Source organism: Wolffia australiana, chromosome 15 (assembly GCF_029677425.1).
Source record: "Wolffia australiana isolate 7733 chromosome 15, ASM2967742v1".
In the NCBI taxonomy this organism is placed as follows: Eukaryota; Viridiplantae; Streptophyta; class Magnoliopsida; order Alismatales; family Araceae; genus Wolffia; species Wolffia australiana.
This window is the reverse complement of record NC_135849.1, coordinates 1,651,296-1,672,276: the sequence shown is the minus strand read 5'-3', so window position 1 is coordinate 1,672,276 and position 20,981 is coordinate 1,651,296. Positions and strand designations below refer to the sequence as shown.

The window sequence follows — 20,981 nt, the reverse complement described above, 5'->3', positions numbered from 1 at the left end:
AGGGCATAGCGGCAGTGGCAAGGCGCGGCGGTGGCGACAAGCGGCTGGCGACCACGGCGGCCGCGGTTGCGGTTGCGGTCGCAGCTGCGGCCGTGGCTGGTGGCCGGAAGGCCGCGGAGACTGCGCGGCAGAGCTCCAGCGAAGACAGTGGCGGCGATTATCAACGAAGACGGAGGCGGTTTTCGGCGATCTCTAAGGTTTTATCTCTCTCTAAAGTTTGCAGTGGCATTTCATAAACATGGCAAAAACTCAATTAAACACTAAAAAAATCAGGGAAAATCCTAAAAAATCGCATTTTGTTCAATCTTTTTTTCTCTTTCCTTTCCTATTGATGGCCCCACCGTTCATATGGGCAAATATGGGCCTTCCCCCATTACAAATAAAGGAGAGAAGTCTCAGTTAAAGTAATTAGGGCCCCCTAATAGGAGAGAGAGACCTACTACCATGCCCACACACTCACAAATGTGTTGGTTCGTACAACGGCCCCAAACACGAGCGAATGAACAAAAAAAAACACACATGCGTTCAACATACAAGGTCTATTAAACAAAGAAAACATAAGGATAAGGGAAGATAACGTCAAACCTTTGTGGCCCGTTGACGAGGCGGGGTACTCCGAAGGCTGGGTCTCGCGCGTGAGCCATCGCTCAACGAACTGGTTCGACGGGGTCTTCGAAGCTGGATGATCCCCCATCAATAGTAACTTTATTATGACAATTTAAACCCCCATTTAAAGGGAAGTTATATTATTTTGAGTGAGAGAATTAGTGAGGAAGGGAGGAGGGGGGGAGAGAGAGGGAGGAGAGAGAGAGAGAGAGAGAGAGAGAGAGAGAGAGAGAGAGAGAGAGAGAGGGGGAGAGGGGAGGGGGAGAGAGAGAGAGAGAGAGGGAGAGGGAGAGAGAGAGAGAGAGCTACTGAAAGAGGAGGGGGAGATACAGAGAGAATTATAGTGAATTATAGAGAGAGAGAAAGCTAGTGAAAGAGAGGAAGGAGAGAGACAGAGAGAATTAGAGAGAGAGAGAGAGTCAACTAGTGAAAGAGGGGGAGGGGGAGAGGCAGAGAGAATTAGAGAGAGAGAGAGAGTCAACTAGTGAAAGAGGGGGAGGGGGAGAGGCAGAGAGAATTAGAGAGAGAGAGAGAGAGAGAGAGAGAGAGAGAGAGAGAGAGAGAGAGAGAGAGAGAGAGAGAGAGAGAGAGAGAGAGAGAGAGAGAGAGAGAGAGAGAGAGAGAGAGAGAGAGAGAGAGAGAGAGAGAGAGAGAGAGAGAGTGAACTAGTGAAAGAGGGGGAGGGGGAGAGGCAGAGAGAGAAAGGGGAGAAGGTAGAGAGAGAGAGAGAGAGAAAGGGGTAATTAAGGAAGCGGTTCCCAGATCCCCTCTTCCCCAAAATCGTTTAAGACACGCTGCACGAATTCGAAATCCGGTCACCGCTATATAAGAAAACCCACTTTTTACCTCTCACTATCATTCATTCTCTCTATACTCTCACTCTCAATCCCCCCTCTCTCTCTCTAAAATCCCTTCTCCAATCTTCGGATTTCATTCAATTAGTGCTACTTGCAATTTCCACAACTCCAGCGATTCTTGATTTCATTCAATCTCTGCGAACGAGGCGATTCTGCCGACCTCCACCTCTGGCAGATTCGTGGGCGATTGCGATCTCTCTCAGAAACCCTAATCTGGGTTCAAAGCTTGCAAATCCGCCGCAGCATTTGGGGGCTCTGTTCGAAGCTGAATCCATGGAGATTGCGCCGCCATGGAAGATTGTTTAGCGTTGGTTTGTAGGGTTTTGAATCGGAGATTAGGGCAGGAAAGGCGGGGGCGCTGGCGGGGTACTTTCGATCTGGTGCGGCATCGTCGATCTGGGCATGGACGGTCGGGATTCGTCTGCTTTGGTCGATGACGACGGGGCGGCTCTGACTGTGGCTTGTGGGCTTGCAAAAGACGCTGCTTCTTTGTTCCAGTGCGGTCGATTTTCGGATTGCGTCGATGTGTTGAATCATATTCTTCAGTGGAAGAAGGAAGATCCTAAGGTGATACAATCGACACCTTTTTGCCACCATTTACACGAATTTTCTACTTTTTTTCGATTCTTTTGTTGGTAGGACAGAACTTTTAAGTTTTAATTGTTTAAAATGAACTGGGTCTCGATGATCTTCTTTATGAGGCAGTGTTTCAGTGTTTGAATTATTTGCCGTGAGGAAAGTTTGGGGTTGAAAGATTGTTAAGCTTGATAATTGGTGGATGATGGTTGCTTTATCTAAGTGGGTCTCTTTCTTTTACTGTTTTGCCCTTCTCTGTGGTTAACATGGGATTTTCTTGTTTCAGGTTCTTCATAACATTGCGATTGCTGAGTTCTACCGTAATGGTTGTTCTGACCCTAAATATCTCCTTGATGCTCTCAAAAGAGTGAAGGTAGGTTGCACTCAAATCCAAAATTGTTTTTCAAAGAAAGATCGCACTAAAATCATGCCGATTCTTACCCTCATTGTTCCCCCTATTTCCTTTCCGAGGGCTTAATTTTATCTAAATCATTCTTTTACATGAACCCACCGATTATGGTCCATTATGTCGTAGAAACTATTAAAATCTCTTTTGTTTCATGGTGATTCAATGGGATAACTTTGCCGTGGCTTAGAATATTGATTCTTTCTAAGGATCCAGATCAGAAGGCAGTTATCAAACTGCTTCCGCCTTCCTTTGTTGTCGTTGATTGATTTCATCACCATGTGAATGGAACATCTATTCATTGGATCACTAGATCTATTGTCCAGGTTTTTAAATCTGGACTTTGACAGGAGAGTTCCTGTTAAGCTTAGCAGTCATTTCACTTTTCGTAAGGCGCGAGTTTACGAGCGTTTAGGAGCTTCAAGAAATTGAATAAACCTTATAAATAATGTCAAAGTAGAGAAAACCATTCATCTTTTCTTTGACACTCCCAAAGTCGCACCTTTTGCTCTGTCGTTTTGCTCCCTTCTGCTCCTGAAGTCGCGCCGCTCGTAAACTCGTGCCGTCGGAACCTTCATCTCTCGTAAACGCTCGTAAACTCGCGTCTCATTCACTTTTGGTATGTGTTCTCTTCTAAGATGGTATATTTCGAAAAATGTGGTCATAGTCTACCGATTTATTGGGTTCCGCGGTCTTCAATGTCAATGTCATCGGTTCTTGTTGACATTGACAACGTTATTGACGTTGCCAAATTTATGGCTGACGATGACATTGATGATGTTTCCATGGACAGTTGACGTTGTTGACGATGGGTATCACAGACGATTGACTCTATCTATCAACGTCACCTGTCAACTTGTTAAAATTCTTGGTAAGAATATTGTAAAACCCTGTTGTCTATGTTGTTCTTAACGTCAGCCGGCCTAGTTGAAGATGATCTGGGGTTAACTTTTGGAGGTTTGACTGTGACAATGACGTTGGCGCTGTCATTGACATACTGTCAAAACTAGTATTAATTGATGCGTCTAAGTTTTCAGCCTAGATGGCTTTCATCTGTATTTTATGTTTTGAAACTGATGTGGGTGAAGCGATTGCCTTTTCAATTCCTTATGCACCATGTTTCAGAACAAAAGTGAAGACCTTGGTCGAGCATCCCTTGAGGACTCGGAGATCTCTGGCGTTGCACATCAGATGCCTACTGATAGCCTTAATGTTTCATTAACAAATGATGTTGACACTTCAATTGCAACACTTAACACTGTACGTTGACACTCTATGCGATACCTGAAGCTTCATTCATATTCATATTTCTTTGATATACGCTCTTTATTTAAAATGTTTTCAGGCAATTGTCCTTTTCCATCTCCGTGATTATGGTCGTGCTGCGTCATTGCTGGAACCCCTTTATCAGAAGCTACATCCCTTAGATGAGGTATTAGTGATAAAAAGGTTTTGAGAAACAATTTTCAATGTTATTTGCCAGTCTGATCGGTATTTCGTGTTTTATTTTCAGACAACAGCACTGAATGTTTGCCTTCTACTAGTAGATGTTGCACTAGCCTTGAACAATGCCGCTGGGGCTGCTGTAAGTGGACAAAGTGTTTGTATCGTCAGTTTCCATATTATCCTTGGATTTCTGTTTTCCTATCAGATTTCTTTTATACTTTGTTAAGTAAGTACAAAAGTTGTCCGTTGGTGCGCAGTCAGTTTTTTATCTGAATTTAGAAAAATCGTGTTCATTGATTCCAGATTGTCCAATCCTCGTTTTTTTTTTTGAGAAAAAGCGTCCATGAATAATCACCATAATTTCGTGTTGGGTTGACGTAAGCAGAATTTTATTTTGAAAGAAACGGAGTAAACAGAAATACCCCAATGTAACATTAAAACGCCTTTCATTTCTTAAAGGAATCAGCTTAACCAATGGTTCTTTATTGGAGTAGGTAGCAAATTTCATCAGACATGGTATTGTATTTTCCGATGGATTTACGCAGTTTTATTGATGAAAGTTAATGGATGTAACTAAAAGTAAGCTCTAGTTTGTTCGTCGTTCAAGATTTCTTGCGTTGGCTGTTCATATCATCCAAACATTGCGTTTTGACGATGGAAGTAAATTAGTGCTTTTAAATTCATGCTTAAAATTATCCACAAAGTAGTAAAACCTTTTCTGACTCCTGTGTTCATCATCTTTTTTACTTTCCCCCCTGACTTCAGGATGTAATCCAGTACCTAGAGAAGTCTTTTGGCGAAGGGTATGTGATAAACCAATCAGACAACGTTGCACCCGCTCTTCTACATCAGCCTCCCAATCAGGGACCAAAAGTCAACGCCCTGTCAAGCGCAGTCAATTCATCTGAAATTAATTCATCAGATTCTGTACGCCCTGAAAGTTCTCTAGACCGGATGCTCTCGGAAGATGCCATCGAATATGAAACCTTTTTATCTTCTCTGGACAGCAGCGGCCAAACCCTAACAAAGTCAACAGCCCCTGACATCTCCCTCGCCCCTGTTGACCGGCCTGCCCCCGCTGCCGCAGATCTAAAGCTGAAAACCCATCTCTACAAAGTAAAACTTCTCCTGCTCACCAGAAACCTAAAGGCAGCAAAACGCGAGGTCAAGCTCGGGATGAACATGGCGCGTGGCAGAGACTCGTCAGTCGCCCTTCTTTTGAAGGCCCAGCTGGAGTACGCACGCGGCAACCATCGGAAGGCCATGAAACTCTTGATGACATCCAGCAACAAGTCGGATCCCGGGCTATTCAGCGTATTCAACAACAATCTGGGTTGTATTTATCATCAACTTCAGAAGCACCAAACGGCTTTGGCTCTGTTCTCCAAAGCTCTAAAGAACAGCAGCTCTCTGCTTAAGCAGGAGAGAGAAAAACCCATGAAGCTGTTGGCCTTCTCCCAGGACAAGTCCCCACTCATATCCTACAACTGTGGATTGCAGCTATTGACTTGCCAAAAACCGTTGCCCGCTGCAAAATGCTTCAACGTGGCAGCTCCGCATATCGGCAGCCGTCCAATTCTCTGGGTTCGGATCGCCGAGTGCTGTCTCATGGCCCTGGCTGGGTCTCGGGCCGGCTCAGTTGTGGCGGCCTGTGTTCTTGGATCTGGCAAGTGGAGACGGCTAGCGGTGGCGGTGGGGCCCGAGGCTGGCCACCTGGAGCCTCCGGAAGGCCGCCAAGTGTACACTCTCTCTCTGCCCTTTGCCCGGCAGTGCTTGCTGAATGCTCTAATCCAGCTGGACCGGCTGGAGACGAAGTCTACGGTAAGCCTGGAAGGAAAAGCCAGTGTTGACCAATCGCCCAGCGTCGACGGCTCGGTCGATGCCTATGAAGGACTGTGCAAGAGGGAGAGTAGGCTGGTGAAGCAGGCGGCGCTCGCTGACCTGGCATTTGTGGAGTTGACTTTGGGAAACCCGCTGAGGGCCCTGTCAAGTGCCTCTGAGCTTCAGAAGCTTCCAGAATGTTCCAGAGTGTACTCTTTCTTCGCCCGGGTCTATGCCGCTGAGGCGCTCGCCCGGCTGAACCGGCCCGAGGAAGCCGTCGACCAGCTCTCGGTGTACGTCTCGGAGAGCGGCGCCGTTGGCTTGCCCTTCAAGGATGAAGATGTGCTACAATGGACAGCTCAGAGAGTCCCAGATCAGGAGGAATCAGGCGCATCCAACGGTCCAGGTTCGTCCATCTCGCCGCATCAGACGAGCGGCAGATGGTCAAAGTCAAACTTTTTTGTGGGCCCGGAGGAGGCCCGTGTCGGCCTCTTCGTGAACCTGGGCTTATTGAGTGCAGTCCAGGGTGACTTTGACCGAGCCAAGCTGTTTCTAGGGAAAGCCCTAATGGCCAACCCGGGGGACCCGCAAGCTTTAGTGGCCGGGGCTTACGTTGACCTTCGGATAGGGTCCACGTCGGATGCAGTGGCCAAGCTGAAGGGTTGCAGCCACGTCAGATTCCTCGCCAACGGTATAGTGTCCGCCGGTTCATGATAAGGATATTCTTTTCATCCCCCCGAGGTATGGAGTCTTTCTGAACTCTGAGAATTACTTTGACGCCACGCTGAGGGTTTCCCTTTAGATTGATGGTAGGGTCGTATGTAACATACCCACGTGGTAGAATAAGTAATTTTGTTTTCCTTTTTTTTGTTGAGTTTTAGTTGTAAAAAAAATTGGACTGCTGATGCTTGTTTTCAGCAGATTTGTTGTCCCCAAAATATCCTTTTTGAAGCTCCTGGGGGAATGAATAGGGTCATCTATACATGTTTTGTTTTTATATTTTTTATCTTCTTTCTAGTTCTCAATTAGTTAATTCATTTATTTTTTTCTGATTTAGAGGGCTAAATCTTTCCAAACGTTTTCTCTTCTGTCTCCTCTTGGTGTCTCCCTCTCCATCTCTTTTCCCTCACTACATCTTTTTCTGTCTATTTCTATTCTCTCCTTTTTTCCATTTTTCTCTTTTTTTTCTTTCTCTCTCTCTCTCTCTTATTCTCTATTTCTGTCTCTCGATTGCCTTTCCCTTCTGTATTTCTCTATTTTTGTTTCAAAAAAAAAATTCTCTTTCTCCCTCTCCTTCTCTCTCTCAATTTCCCCTTCCACTTTCACTTAACATTTCTATCTTCTCTCTCTTGCCTCGCTTCGCTTTTTCCTTCTTTTCCCTCCTGTATTTCTTTATCTCTCTATCTCCTCTTCCAGTTTCACTTAAATTTCTATCTTCTTTACCGTTCTGTATTTCTTTCTCTTTCTATCTCACCTTCCACTTTCACTTCACATTTCAATATTCTCTCTCGTCTCATTTTGCTCTTTTGTCCCTTTGCCTCTGTATTTCTTTCTCTCTCTCTCTCTCTCTCTCTATCTCCTTATCTTCCCTTCCACTTTCACTTTTCATTTCTATCTTCTCTCTCTTGCCCCATTTCACTCTTTTATTCTCTTTTCTTCCTTTCCCTTCTGTATTTCTCTCTTTTCTCCCTTTCTCTCCTTTTCTTCCCATCTATATCTCTATCTCTCACTTATTTCTTTCTCGTTTCATACTTTTGATATCTCTCTCCCTCTCCTTCCACGTTTCTTTTGCCTCATCCCTTTTTCATGAAATTTTGGGATAAACAATTTGGAGGGAAAAAATGGGAAAATGGTCGTAAACTTTTAATTTTTTTTATAAGCACAACTTTTTACAAGAATCATAAGATTCCACACCAAATAGTTTTTCCAATTTTCATTTGTGGGGGTGATTATCACCTTAAGAATGTCTAATTTGGCCATCTGATCATATGAAATTATCCCCCCTCAGCTGATTTTGTCTGAATGATAATTATACAGCAAAATACAAAGGTAGTGGACATCACATGAATGTGTTGATATTACTCCAAGGAAATGGACAGTACATAAATATTCCAAAAACAAGAAAATGAAAAATAAAAACTGCAGAAAGAGAATGAAGAATGAAAATCACATCACGGATTTTATATCCTTGAAACAACTTTCATCAATGCAGAAATACTCTAAATGTGGAGGGCAAATGCAATATATATGAGATATTAAATTTAATATACACATTATAAATCAGACCCTACAAATTTATTCCACGGACAAATTAATGTAGGACATACAAATGATGGGTAAAAGTTGATTTAAAACTAAAATGACAGAGCAATATTATAACTTTTCACTGCAAAAAACTACATTGATTGACTAAAGCTCCTAAAAAAGCAATGGTGAGAATAATAATTTAAAAGTAGTATCTCATATTTAACCCAATTTATTTGGAAAGAAATTATTTATTGATGAACACTCAAAAATCAGGGAAAGAGGGTCAAAGACCGAACAAAGAAAAAAATACCTCAGACTTCATTAGTTCTGACAAATGGCCTGAAGCACAAAGAAAACAACGATGATAAATCCATTTACCTAAAGGCATGGTCACCAATTTGATTTGTTTTATTGTTAACCCTCTGTTAATATATGGCAAAATCATTAACCAATGGAAATGTTTACAATGAATCATTTTAAAATATGTATACGGTTATCATTTTTTGTCAGTTTCCACTGTTGGTCTTAATTTTTTTATGCAGGCTTAATATATTGAAGTTTCTTGCAAGAGAATCTAATTCTAGCACTTTTAAATAAGGTAGTGTGATTGATTGATGAATTTCATAAACTAGATTTCCTCATAATAATTAAATAACGACTGAGGGATAATCATATTTTACAGCAGACACATCAAAAAAATCCCCTGATTAATGTCCTACTCAAGAGATAAAAAATCAATTATATAAATGGGGCATAATACATGTTTTATCGCAGCTTTTTTAAGGAGATTCATATAAAAATAATGGGGAAAAATATTGAAGACAAAATGATATATCAAGTTTATTTAAGTGTTTGAAAATATAATGAAAAGATCTAATAATTGGTCCAAATCCCTCATATTTTAATTTTTCCTCTTATATGAATCTTATCATTGTATTTTAGTTTTTTTTTCTTAATTTTTACTGGTGACCTCATGAAAAATAGTTATGTTCTTAATTGTACTAATCCAAAATAGTGATGTACAATCCACATGGCTGTATTAGCGTTGTAGATGATATTATTTTCTCCTTTGCCTTATTTAGATCTCTCTCTTCGAACCTCATTTTTTATTCTTTACAATATCTTCCATTACATGGTCCCATAACAGGAATAAAAAATATGAAATATAAACAAGCACCCATGTAGTGTACTCATGAAATTCAAACTTGCATTATCTTATACATTTATTCTTATTTATAGAACATTTTATTGTAGCTTATGGTATACACGTATCGGATACAGTATTGTTAAACCAATGTTTAGTAAAGGAAGAATGTTTTATTCTCACTCACAAGTAGAGACTTTTATCTGTGGATATTCATTCTTTGAATGATTAATCTGGACGGATTATATTTTTTTATGAAATCATATAGATGAGATCTCCTGAAATATTTTCTGCAGTGGCTCAACAAATATTTTTAACCCAAGTTCTTTAAAAGGTCCAATTGATGTGAAATTTTTAAAAATCATATTCCCTAAGAGTAGCTCACTTGGTCATTCTTCCATCACATAGTGTCTGTAGATATTGTTTTCTTCGAGAGATAAAATCCAAAACATCTCACAAATCAGGGCCTAGTCGTAGACACTCATGATATGATTCTTGAACAGATGATGATGCAGCTGTTATGGCTGAATTTCCAGAGACGATAGAATCTGACAGGACCCTTTCTTCGGTCAAAATAATTGGGTTCAGAACAGCACAAATCGATACTCCAAAGTGGCACAATAGTTAAACAGGAACACTGCCGTCCGTTCGCACAAGACGTCGAGGCTTCCGAACCACAGTTGACAATTCTCTGGCGAGCACCAAGAGAGAGGGGGGTTAGGGTAGGAGTTGGGGGAAGAACGAGAGGAAGGTTCTTACCAAGGGTTTTTCCGACCTTCATCCCAATCCACCCCTCTTGGTTATCATTTAATAAAATCTTCATGAACCAACAAACATGTTCACAAACATTTTACAAATGTGTGAATCTCAATAATTTGTGTTCAAGTTCATTTTGTGTTAGTTAGTGTGTTTGCCGACTGAACAAATCCAAACTTATGGTACCAATTAAGACCTGAGTTGTTGAAGAAATCAGGTCATTCAGTTTGTTGGCCGCCCTCGATACGTTAGTTTCCATAGGAAGAAGGATACTCTACTGAGGGTTACAGGTTCAAATCGATCATGTTAATTTGTAGTCTGTTTTATCAAACGTAGGCTTCCCTTTAGTTGTCCCTTTTCGCGTCAATCCTTGTCATCCTGCATCAAATTGGTATCAGAGACTAACCATTGTCTACCTACATTCTATACATTTTAGACATCATTTTATATCCATCCACCATTTCATCTTGCATGCATCTGTGTTCAGGAAAATGTGTCACTGCCATGGCTGATCCATCCATAGATAACCATGAGGCCTCTCTTCCCTATCCAAGATCCATCACCGCCTCCTCCACCTCCCTGTCCAAGATAATGTTGGTCTTGTCTTAGAAATCCGATCCTCAGGTTTCCGTGATGTCAGCAGACGTCTAACCCACATGGAAAACCATCCAATCCACTCCTTTAAGGCGGTTAGTGAGCAAACTTTCTAGTTAGTAACCCGAGGTCATGATAGGACTTGTCTTGAGCATGACGAATCATATCCACTTGAGTATCAGATTCGACACTGCGATTGGAATTGTCACGATCGTGACAATGCTCATCCACCTGAAAATAGACCCGGAGGGCATGCTATGACCCTTATCCCAAATCAAAAAAAAATGTAGTTGTCGAAAAAGATAACGGACCGATGAAGTAGATAGGCCACAAACACCAAACATCAAGGACTTAACTCCAGTCAGGGATTCATCAGGTTTGGAGGTATATACTGATGTTGATTATGTTGGAAATGTAGATGATATAATCAGTATCTGGCTAATATGCTTAATAAGAGGTGACTTTGCATTTGTAACAACACCAAAGGTAAAGATTATGAAAATTCTACTTGCAAAAATGAGAACCTAACTATGTATTTAAGAAAGGGGGGGTCCCAATCCAAGGAGAGATGGAGGGATATAGAAGAAGAGTCGCCCAAAGTCCAAATTGGAACCTCCCGGGCACCTTCCGGCAGTTTGTCTTCATTTAATGCAAAAAATGTACTAACTCTAGCCTCGAATCCCTCCTAGGGATTTGAGGCTTTATGTTAGAGTCCTGATGAGATAACCGATTCTTGAAATTGTAGGGTTATAAATACCCCTTTGTAAGGTCATTAGAGGGGCTTTTGATGAAAGATCAACTTGTGGTTTCTTGGCACGAGTAGCTGTATCCGGCTTTCGTGAGGGCAAGAACTCCCGATTCGGAGGTTCTTGAGATTTTGTTCACCTATCGTTCTGTCTTCTTCTCTCTTACCTCTTCCATCTCTATTATTCTCCTCTCTACCCCTCGTCCCATTTCTTGATTTTGTTAGATCTTCATGGGGATCGTAACACTTTAGCACCCGTCTTTAGGACTCACGTGCTGCTTCTTTTTTATGGATAGATATGCACAGGGTCTTAACACCATCATAACATAGTAAGATAAAGTTTGTGGTTTTATCAATAAATCAATGAATCAGAATTCAAGAAAATGGCTCATGATAGGTGTTAAGTCTGGTGGCTTGTGCATCCTTGATGATTTGTAGCTTTGTTATGAGAAGATATCAAGCTTATGTGACACCAAGTCAGCTATTTATACTGCTCTCAACCCAATTACCTTATGGCTGAAATAAACAAGTAAACATAGATCTGAACTTAAGAAACGATAATATCAAGAATAATGTCAGCAACTTTTTCATCACAGATCAGTGTCCCAACGTGTTCACTAAAGGACTGTTCAAAACCCACATTTCGCCGTCTCATTGGTACGTAAGAGATGGATGACATTCACTCACCAGTTTGAAGGGCCTTACAATATGATTTGTTTTCTTGTATAGATTTTTCTTTGTTGTCGACCTAAACAAATAAACATTAGACCTTGGTATCATCACCCAATTACTGATGTACCTTATGTTAAAGGTGTTTTTGACCAGAGTTGATGGTACAAGTAACTCCATAGGCTTCATCTGATTTCTCTGTTCTGTCGCTCGTCTGTGGAGTGCCTACTGCAGGAGGACCAGGTATTGTCACACAACTCTACGCCAAAAAGTCAGTACAACAAGACAACGGGTGACAAAAAGAGAAGGGAATTTTCAAAAATGAATGATATATATCGAAATTCAAAGAAAGCACTGATATAAAAGTGGAAGGTTCTCCATGTAATATAAACGATGAATCTCATTCACAAATACAAATACAATACATTCATTTTCCAGGAAAACATGGAATAGCGAGCAGAGGAAGAGGACAAAAGTAAATGGCACATTAAATGTTTTACATAAAAAACTTGTAAATTTATTTTTGTCAGAAAATCCCCTCCAGCTCTGCCAGCTTTCTCGACTCTAATGTGTAATGTTTGAAGTCCTTGAACCACGCAGCTCATATGAACACCCTGAGTGCTTCAACAACTTTCTCTGGCCTGTTTAAGAAAATAACATCAATTTTGATGGAAAATTACGGAAAGACTGAGACAGAAGATCAACTTAGCATTTAACTGAGACAAAATTTACCAATCTTCTTGTGGCATATGTCCAGCTCCTTCTATGAGCTTGAGCTTAATTGCGCTAGGATTAACCTCTTTAAATTCCTCTGCTACTGACTTGGGCAAATATTTGTCCGATATTCCCCATGCCAGAAGAATCGGTTTCTTCCATCTTCCATGAATAACAAGAGAATAAAGACCATTTTTTGTGATTGATCAATGAAATTGGACATCTTCATAATCCAGGGATCAAATAATTCACAACTAGAAATTTCTGACTAAATTATGGCCAAAAGTCATTTTTTGGTTTTGGCGAAATATGGAGATAAAGTGAACCCCTTCTAATAAAGTACCTTCCGGCAGAAAATCCAGCTTCAATTCGAGAAGATATTGCTTTGAAGTCAGCTTTTCTTGTGGCTTCTAGAAGCGCTGGAAACAGGAACACGATTATTAGATTATTAATAGATGCATGAATTGTGTTCTTTACACATTAAAAAGAAAGTACTACGATAATATTGAGCTCAAAATTCTAGAAATGTGCAACAGCACCAGTCCCTGCAGCCACCCCATCCCATCCCATCCTATCGTAGGGTTTGATCCAGAAAATAATCTTTCATTCATTAAACCTCTTAAGTAATCAAATTGTCACAATTGGGGCCACTAATGGGTAGACCTACAATATGTGAAATCACAATGACAAAGAAATCACTTGAAAGAAAAACAGAAACAGGACTAGTCTAACACTGAAAGAGAAAAAAACATGTTGTTAATTTATCATAAGAAGCTTGACTCCATCGTAGAAAAAAAACAAATTTTACTTAAACGGGTTTGTAAAAGATCAACAATTTGAGTCAGCGCCTGATAAATATGAAATCATTTCCCGGGAATATAATAAGGTCTTTCAAGCTAATGGTTTCTTATACCCTCTCTTTCAATTAAGGGTAGCGAGAAAATGATTCAGAAGTAGCCAAAGGGAATGACCAAGGAAAAGAGGAAACTGATTAGAACCTAAAGTAGATCCTTTTTGAGAGAGGACTTGGAAGAGGTAGAGAGAGAAAGATAGAGAGGAGAGGGTATAAGAAAGATATCAATTAACTACAGGCCCGACAGGCAACTATACCCTCTGGGAAAGTTCTCCTGCCCACTTCAATGACAACTTCTCACTCTCCTTAGGGGAAGACAAGAAGTATTGAAAAGAACAATAATAACTCCAAAAGGCTAAAATATCCCTGACAAGGATTTGGGCTCCTGACAAAGATAGGGGTCCAACTCGACGATTTTACTCTCCTCTTTGCTGCCCTCCTTAAGAGAGAGAGCTACATATACCTAAAGGGCAATTTCCCTACAGGCAAAGGACTAAAGTTCTCTATGATGGGTGAAACGACAAAAATACTCTAGAGCAGTCTAGGGTCGAAAGAGGTCATTACCCAGAATACATATATTAGCAAGGAAAATTACCTTAAAGGCAAAAGATGGAAGTACCCTATGATGGGAAATGACAGAAATAACCCTTTAGAGAAGTCTAGGGTCGTATCACATGAAAAATATATTCATTTACAGCATAAATTGAAAATAATGCGTCCATAAAATACAACCTACCAAATCCGGGACCGCTGCTGGCCAAATATGGTAAACGGTACACGTCGGCCTTTTCCAACTTCAGCACATAGCTGCCAAAAAGGAGACAAGATAAGATAAGAGAACTTAATGAATAATGATTATGAAAGACAGATGAAGACACAATTAAAAGATAAAGAAGATGTCATTTTCAGTAGTTACGTACGCGCTACCTGCTTCGATGAATCGCTCAGCCATCACAGCATTCTGACAAGTAAATTCTCCAAAGAGAGGGATTCTGAAAGGATAGAAAATGATTCCGTGGGTTTACAATAAAACTGACTAAATTTTGTGTTCAGTTTTGTAGAAATACATTTTTGTAGTAAACTAACATTAAATGAGACATAGAAATCTTACTTCAGCTGTTGAAACAATCCAGGAAGAGGGGATGAAGCAGTCAATGGGGTATTCAGAACCACAATCTTTGAAACCCTCTCTGGGTTGTTCAAAGCGAAAGTCAGTCCATATGAACCGACAAGAAAACCCTGAAAAAATAAAGTAACACACTACGTTTCAAAGTTGGACATTATAATAGTTATTCTAATTATTAAAAAGAATTGAAAAACGTTACATAATCGCATCAATAAAAGGTCCACAGGAAAGTTTTTTTCTCGTACCTGAGACACAAGGATGAAGGGAGAATCGATTTTCAGCACTGCCAAAAGCCTTTCAAGTTCTTCGTGGAATTCTTTCTCTGTGATCCAAATTAAAGAAAACAAATTTAATGAATACAACCCTGTAAAATTACTTTTTCCAGTAGATGTCCGCCCCCACCTGTGTAGTCGAATCCATAACCAGGTTGAGGTTTGTCACTGAAGCCAAATCCTATCCAATCCGGTGCAAAGCAGTGGAAACCAGCTTCAGCCATCTGTTTTGAGAAAGATTCGAAAAATATAAATAAAAAATAATTTTACAAAAACCAACTTGTTGATTTATGATTCACATCATCTCCGAAGTCCAGAAAACTTTTCAAACATTACGCCCAACATTTTTAGTAAATTTGACGTGAAAATTTATTATGCAGAGAGCAACCTAGTTGAAGATATACCTTAAATTACAAAAGAAATCAGTTCCGGGTTTCTATGTATTCATGACGGTTCTCTATGGACAGTTAAAAATACAGTTACTAAGGTTTTAGTAAGATTTTTTAATAAGATGAGTTCATTACTTGTTAATGAGTCGTCAGGACTTGTTATTAGGATTTTCCAAGGAACTACCTTGGAGAAGAAGAAACAGTCAATAATTTATTACTCGAATGTTCCAATGAACTCATCATCGCATCTATGTCTAAAGTATAGAATCCCTCAACAAGATCACACCATCAATACCATCACCAATGGTTTTCCAGAGAATCTTGTGCTAATTTTTAGGGAAATGAATAAAGGAAAAGGAATGAATGAGTAATCACCCAGTTATGACTTTTTAATGAATCACTTTATCCTCTCCGCATGATGATCATCATAATCAAGTTTTCTTCTGTTGTTCTGTAGAAATAAAGACTTTTTTTACTGTTTAATATCTCCAAGGTTCTGTCAGAGCATTTTTTTTCTTTTCCTTCCACACATTCACTTTGGAGCTTTAAGGATATGAAAATTTTAAAGATTTCAAAGCTAAAGCATAAACCAAACCCCCGATATATATGATTTTAAAATTTCACGGACGATCTTGGAAGAATATTGCAGAAATTTAACTAAGATAGAAATATGTCTATGTTTTGAGAGACAATGATGATTAAATTGCATTTATTTTTTATCGCTAGAAGGAAACGAACACCAAACATGCAGATGAAAAGGTATAATAAATATTTTCTAAAATGAACTTGATATTAAAAGGTGGCACCTGAGCCATGACAACTCGATAGCTGAAAGATTGTGCTGGGGCTCCATGAAGAAACACGATTGTACCGCGAGAGTTTTTCGATGAACCTGAAGTTTTTTTCCCCAAAATTAGAGGTAGAAGAGGAAAACCAGCATAAAATTAGGTCATCCATATTTTCTACTCCCAGGAGAAAAAGGTTAATCCCTCAAGTTATATATATGCATATATATGTATATCATGGAAGTAAGGATTCAAGATGGGAAACACAGTTTCCAGAACAGTCAGAAACGTGAAGAAATTACAAAATAAAAAATAAAACTTAAAGAGTATTAATTGACAGCGGGGTTCTTTCAAAGATTTACAAACGATTCGATGGCATCAAGATTCTTGGCAGAATCAAATGATTTATCAAAAAAGAACAACAGAGAAAAACTTGTTCATAGTAGTAGGCTTGAAATCCGAAATCAAACAATCAGAAGAACAAAAAAGTAAGAGATAATCAAAAACAAAAAAATGCAGAGTAAAGCATGTTTTTCTTGAAAGGAATCAAACGGTTTTTTCGTCAGAACAATCAAACAGGAAACGATGTGAAAGGATAAGTATGACAGAGTAATATTTTTTGGCCAAAAGAAAGAATAAATTCGACAAAAAAGAATAATGAACAAAATACTTCTGGTATTTTGTTCAGTATTTGACAATTTTTGTTCTCAATCTACTGATATGATTTTATAATAAATAATTATCCTGAGTTTCACTCTGTTTTAATTTTGTGATCGCTAAAGACAACATAACATTATTTCATCAGGAATTTGATCGCCCAAAATTTTTTTTTTTCTCAGTATAATGTATGCTTGGATTTCTTAATAATTGACGATTCAACAAATTACAATCTAGAAGAAGAAGAATCCATTCGCCCTGAATTTTTTTCTTCTGTATCCAGTGATGTCATTTGATTACCATAAAACTTAAAAGAAAATATCAATACCTGTTTCTCTTACGAACCAAACGAATTTGCCTGACTTGACGTAAGAACCATAGTCCTTTCCCTTATCTTCTATCCTCTAAATAGTAGGGCGAAAAAATTAATTAATGATTAAAAATTTACGGAGATGTAAAAGAAAAGATAACTGCTTCAAACAATTTCAAAGCAAGATCCGACCATTTTCTTTCTTAGAGAGAAAATATCAGAACATTATTTTATCACTTGGTTTATCAATTAAACTACCCCTGAAACAGAGCAACGCGGCTAAAGGAGAAAGACTGATAGACAAGGGATAATAAATATACATATATATATACTTGCATATAAGATGGAGGAGAGAGAGAGAGTGTGCGAAGAGAGAGGAGAAAGGGAAGAGAGAGGAGAGAGAAAGGGGGTGAGTTAGTGAGTGAGTGAGTGACGAGACAGAGAGAGGAGAGAGAGGGTGAGTGGGCGAAGAGAGAGAGAGAGAGGAGAGAGAGTGAAGAGAGAAAGAGAGAGAGTGAGTGAGTGACGAGACAGAGAGAGGAGAAAGAGGGTGAGTGGGCGCAGAGAGAGAGAGAGGAGAGAGAGTGAAGAGAGAGAGTGAGTGAGTGACGAGACAGAGAGAGGAGAGATAGGGTGAGTGGGCGAAGAGAGAGAGAGAGGAGAGAGAGTGAGTGAGTGACGAGACAGAGAGAGGAGAGAGAGGGTGAGTGGGCGAAGAGAGAGGAGAAAGAGGAGAGAGAGTGAGTGAGTGACGAGACAGAGAGAGGAGAGAGAGGGTGAGTGGGCGAAGAGAGAGAGGAGAAAGAGAGAGAGTGAGTGAAGAGAGAGAGTGAGTGAGTGAAGAGAGAGAGGAGAAAGAGAGAGAGTGAGTGAAGAGAGAGAGTGAGTGAGTGAAGAGAGAGAGGAGAAAGAGAGAGAGTGAGTGAGTGAAGAGAGAGAGGAGAAAGAGAGAGAGTGAGTGAGTGAAGAGAGAGAGTGAGTGAGTGAAGAGAGAGGAGAAAGAGAGAGAGTGAGTGAAGAGAGTGATTGTAGAAAGAAAGAGGAGAGAGAGAGTGAGTAAGTGCAGAATGAGAGAGGAGAGAGAATGAGTGAATGCAGAATGAGAGTGGAGAGAGAGTGAAGAGAGAAAGAGAGAGGAGAGTGAGTGGACAGAGACTGAAGAGAGAAAGAGAGAGAATAATGAGTGGAGAGAGAGTGAAGAGAGAAAGAGAGAGGGAGTGAGTGAGCGAGTGGGGAGAGAGAGTGATTGAAGAGAGAGGAGAGAAGAGTGATTGAAGAGAGAAAGAGAGAGGAGAGAGTGAGTGAGTGGACAGAGAGAGAGAGAGTGATTGAAGAGAGAAAGAGAGAGGAGAGAGAGTGATTGAAGAGAGAAAGAGAGAGGAGAGAGAGTGATTGAAGAGAGAGGAGAGAAGAGTGATTGAAGAGAGAAAGAGAGAGGAGAGTGAGTGAGTGGACAGAGAGAGAGAGAGTGATTGAAGAGAGAGGAGAGAAGAGTGATTGAAGAGAGAAAGAGAGAGGAGAGAGTGAGTGAGTGGAAAGAGAGAGAGAGAGTGATTGAAGAGAGAAAGAGAGAGGAGAGAGTGAGTGAGTGGGGAGAGAGAGAGTGAATGCAGAATGAGAGAGGAGAGAGAGAGTGTGAAGAGAGAAAGAGAGAGGGTGAATGGGTGAGTGGGAGAGAGAGTGAAGAAAGAAAGAGAGAGTGAGTTGGGAGAGAGGCTGGGTGAAGAGAGAAAGAGAGAGTGAGTGAATGGAGAAAGAGAGAGAGTGAAGAGAGAGAAAAATGGAGAGAGTGAAAAGACAGAGAGAGAGAGAGAGTGAGTGGAGAGAGAGAGAGTGAAATGAGGGAGGAAAGAAAGAGGTAGAGAGGAAGAGAATGAAAACTGAGCGAGAGAGATTGAAGCACAGCGTGAGATATTGGGATTGAGGGAATGGGAGAAAGAGAAGAGTGATGTAGAGAATGAGAGAGAGAGAGAGAGAAGCAGGAAGAGAGACATCGGAATAGAGAGAGAGAGAGAGTTCGTAAGAGAGGAGAGATAGGGATATGTAGAAATTTATGAAAGACATCGGGAGACAGAGATTAAGCCAGAGAAATAAAAAATTAGAAAATGCCATAGAGAGAGGAAGATCACAGAAGAAGTGAGAGACGTTTAGGCATTGAGAGACTGGTACTTCGTAAAAGAGGAAATATACAGATAGGGAGAGAAAGCAAGGGATTGGGTAGAGAGAGAGAGAAAGAGAGAGATTGCAGGAGAGAGGGTAGAGAGAGAAGGATAGAGATTAGAGGAGGGATGGTAGGGAGAGAGAGAAATAGCAGGAGAGAGGGTAGAGAGAGAAGGAGAGAGATTAGAGGTGATATGGTAGAGAGAGAAAGAGATAGCAGGAGAGATGGCAGAGAGAGAGAGAACGAGACAACAGGAGAAAGGGTTGAGAAAGAGAGACAGAGGGAGATTGCAAGAGAGACGGTAGAGAGAGAGAGAAAGAGAGAGATTACAAGAGAGATAGCACGAGAGAGTATATTGAGATTGCAGTAGAGAGGGTAGAAAGAGAGAAAGCGAGCAGCATAGAGGGTAGAGAGAGAGACAGTAGGAGAGAGAAAATGAGAGAGATTGCAGGAAAGAGGGTAGAGAGAGTGGCTATAGGACAGAGAAAATGAGAGAGATTGCAGGAGAGAGGGTAGAGAGAGAAAGCGATAATAAGAGAGAGAAATGAGAGAGTGCAGTCTGTGCAGAAGAGAGGGTAGAGAGAGAAAGAGAGAGATAGCAGGAGAGAAGGTAGGGAGAGAGAAAGAGAGATCACAGGAGAGAGAGTAGAGATAGAGAATGAGATAGTACGCTAGATGGGAGAGAAATAAAGAGGGTAGAGAGAGAGAGAGAAAGCAATTAAGCAAGTTAGAAGGTAGAGAAAGAAAGAGGGTAGAGAGAGAGAATGAGAAAGCAACCTAGATGGTAGAGAAAGAAAGAGGGTAGAGAGAGAGAGAATGAGATAGTACGCTAGATGGGAGAGAAATAAAGAGGGTAGAGAGAGAGAGAATGAGAAAGCAATTAAGCAAGTTAGATGGTAGAGAAAGAAAGAGGGTAGAGAGAGAGAGAATAAGATAGTAAGCAAGATCGGAGAGAAATAAAGAGGGTAGAGAGAGAGAGAATGAGAAAGCAACCTACATGGTAGAGAAAGAAAGAGGGTAGAGAGAGAGAGAGAATGAGAGGTCTAGAGGAGAGGAGATGGGTAAGTAATTACGGAGAGCATCTGGCCGACGTTGCCATCGTCAGCAGGAGACTCTGGAAGCTGTATCGCTGCGCGGCTCGAAGGATTATCCGTCACGAACCCAAACGGGTTGAACCCTTCTTCTCCCTTCTTCCCCTCTCCCTTCTTCCCTTCTCCCCCATCCGAAGAAGAAGAAGAAGAAGAGGAAGAATTTGCCCAAACGATCGTCCTCCTCCTCCCCCATCTCCCCCCTTCGCAAAGATCTCTTCTTTTCCATTTCCCAAAGCCCAGCGACCCTGCTGAGCTCCCCTGCACCACGCTTGCCGCCCCCTGCATTGCCCAAGTCATCTCTCTCTCTCTTCCTCTCTCTCTCTCTCTCTCTCTCTCTCTCTTCCTCTCTCTCTCTCTCTCTATATCTAGTTATCTCTCTCTCTCTCTCTTTCTTTGGGTTTGTGGCGCAGTTTGACTTGGGGGGAGAGGAGGATGCAGGAGAGATGTGGGTAAATGATGCAGAGAGAAGTGGGTGGAGATGGAGGATGAAAGATGAAAGTGAAGATTTTTTCACTCTTCCAAGGCGTGCAGGGACATGAATCAATCAGGAACAGAGATAGCAGGAGATATAGATAGATTGATAGACAGATAGAGAGAGAGAGAGATGAGAGGTAGAGAGAGAGAAAAGAGAGAGAGAGAGAGATGAGAAAATAGAGAGAAGAGGGAACAGAGAGAAGACTGATGAGAGAAGAGAGAGAGAGAGAGATGAGAGAATAGAGAGAAGACAGATGAGAGAACAGAGAGAGATATTCTATT

The 20,981-nt window shown here is 40.8% G+C and overlaps 2 protein-coding genes across 3 annotated transcripts; one reads left to right on the top strand and one right to left on the bottom strand.

Moving 5' to 3' along the window:
- Positions 1–1,457: 1,457 nt before the first annotated feature.
- LOC144712873 (Tetratricopeptide repeat (TPR)-like superfamily protein) lies at positions 1,458–6,711 on the top strand. 2 transcript variants are annotated; one of them, XM_078587239.1, is made up of 6 exons: positions 1,458–2,030; positions 2,326–2,412; positions 3,571–3,705; positions 3,791–3,877; positions 3,959–4,030; positions 4,657–6,711. In XM_078587239.1, exons 1-6 carry the CDS (start codon positions 1,866–1,868, stop codon positions 6,424–6,426), a joined length of 2,316 nt encoding a protein of 771 aa, XP_078443365.1. In that variant the 5' UTR covers positions 1,458–1,865; the 3' UTR covers positions 6,427–6,711. The 2 variants fall into 2 exon arrangements, with proteins under 2 accessions (XP_078443365.1, XP_078443366.1); XM_078587240.1 differs by lacking the exons at positions 1,458–2,030; positions 2,326–2,412 and adding an exon at positions 3,251–3,316.
- A 5,516-nt stretch (positions 6,712–12,227) lies between these two features.
- Positions 12,228–20,752, bottom strand: LOC144712807 (alpha/beta-Hydrolases superfamily protein). Its single transcript, XM_078587130.1, has 11 exons — positions 20,208–20,752; positions 16,992–17,067; positions 16,028–16,113; positions 14,963–15,056; positions 14,806–14,882; positions 14,546–14,673; positions 14,355–14,426; positions 14,171–14,241; positions 12,925–13,000; positions 12,600–12,743; positions 12,228–12,508 (listed from the first exon to the last, which is right to left on the bottom strand). The coding sequence occupies exons 1-11, from the start codon at positions 20,520–20,522 to the stop codon at positions 12,469–12,471; spliced, it is 1,179 nt and encodes a 392-aa protein (XP_078443256.1). The 5' UTR covers positions 20,523–20,752; the 3' UTR covers positions 12,228–12,468.
- Between the last annotated feature and the right edge of the window lie 229 nt (positions 20,753–20,981).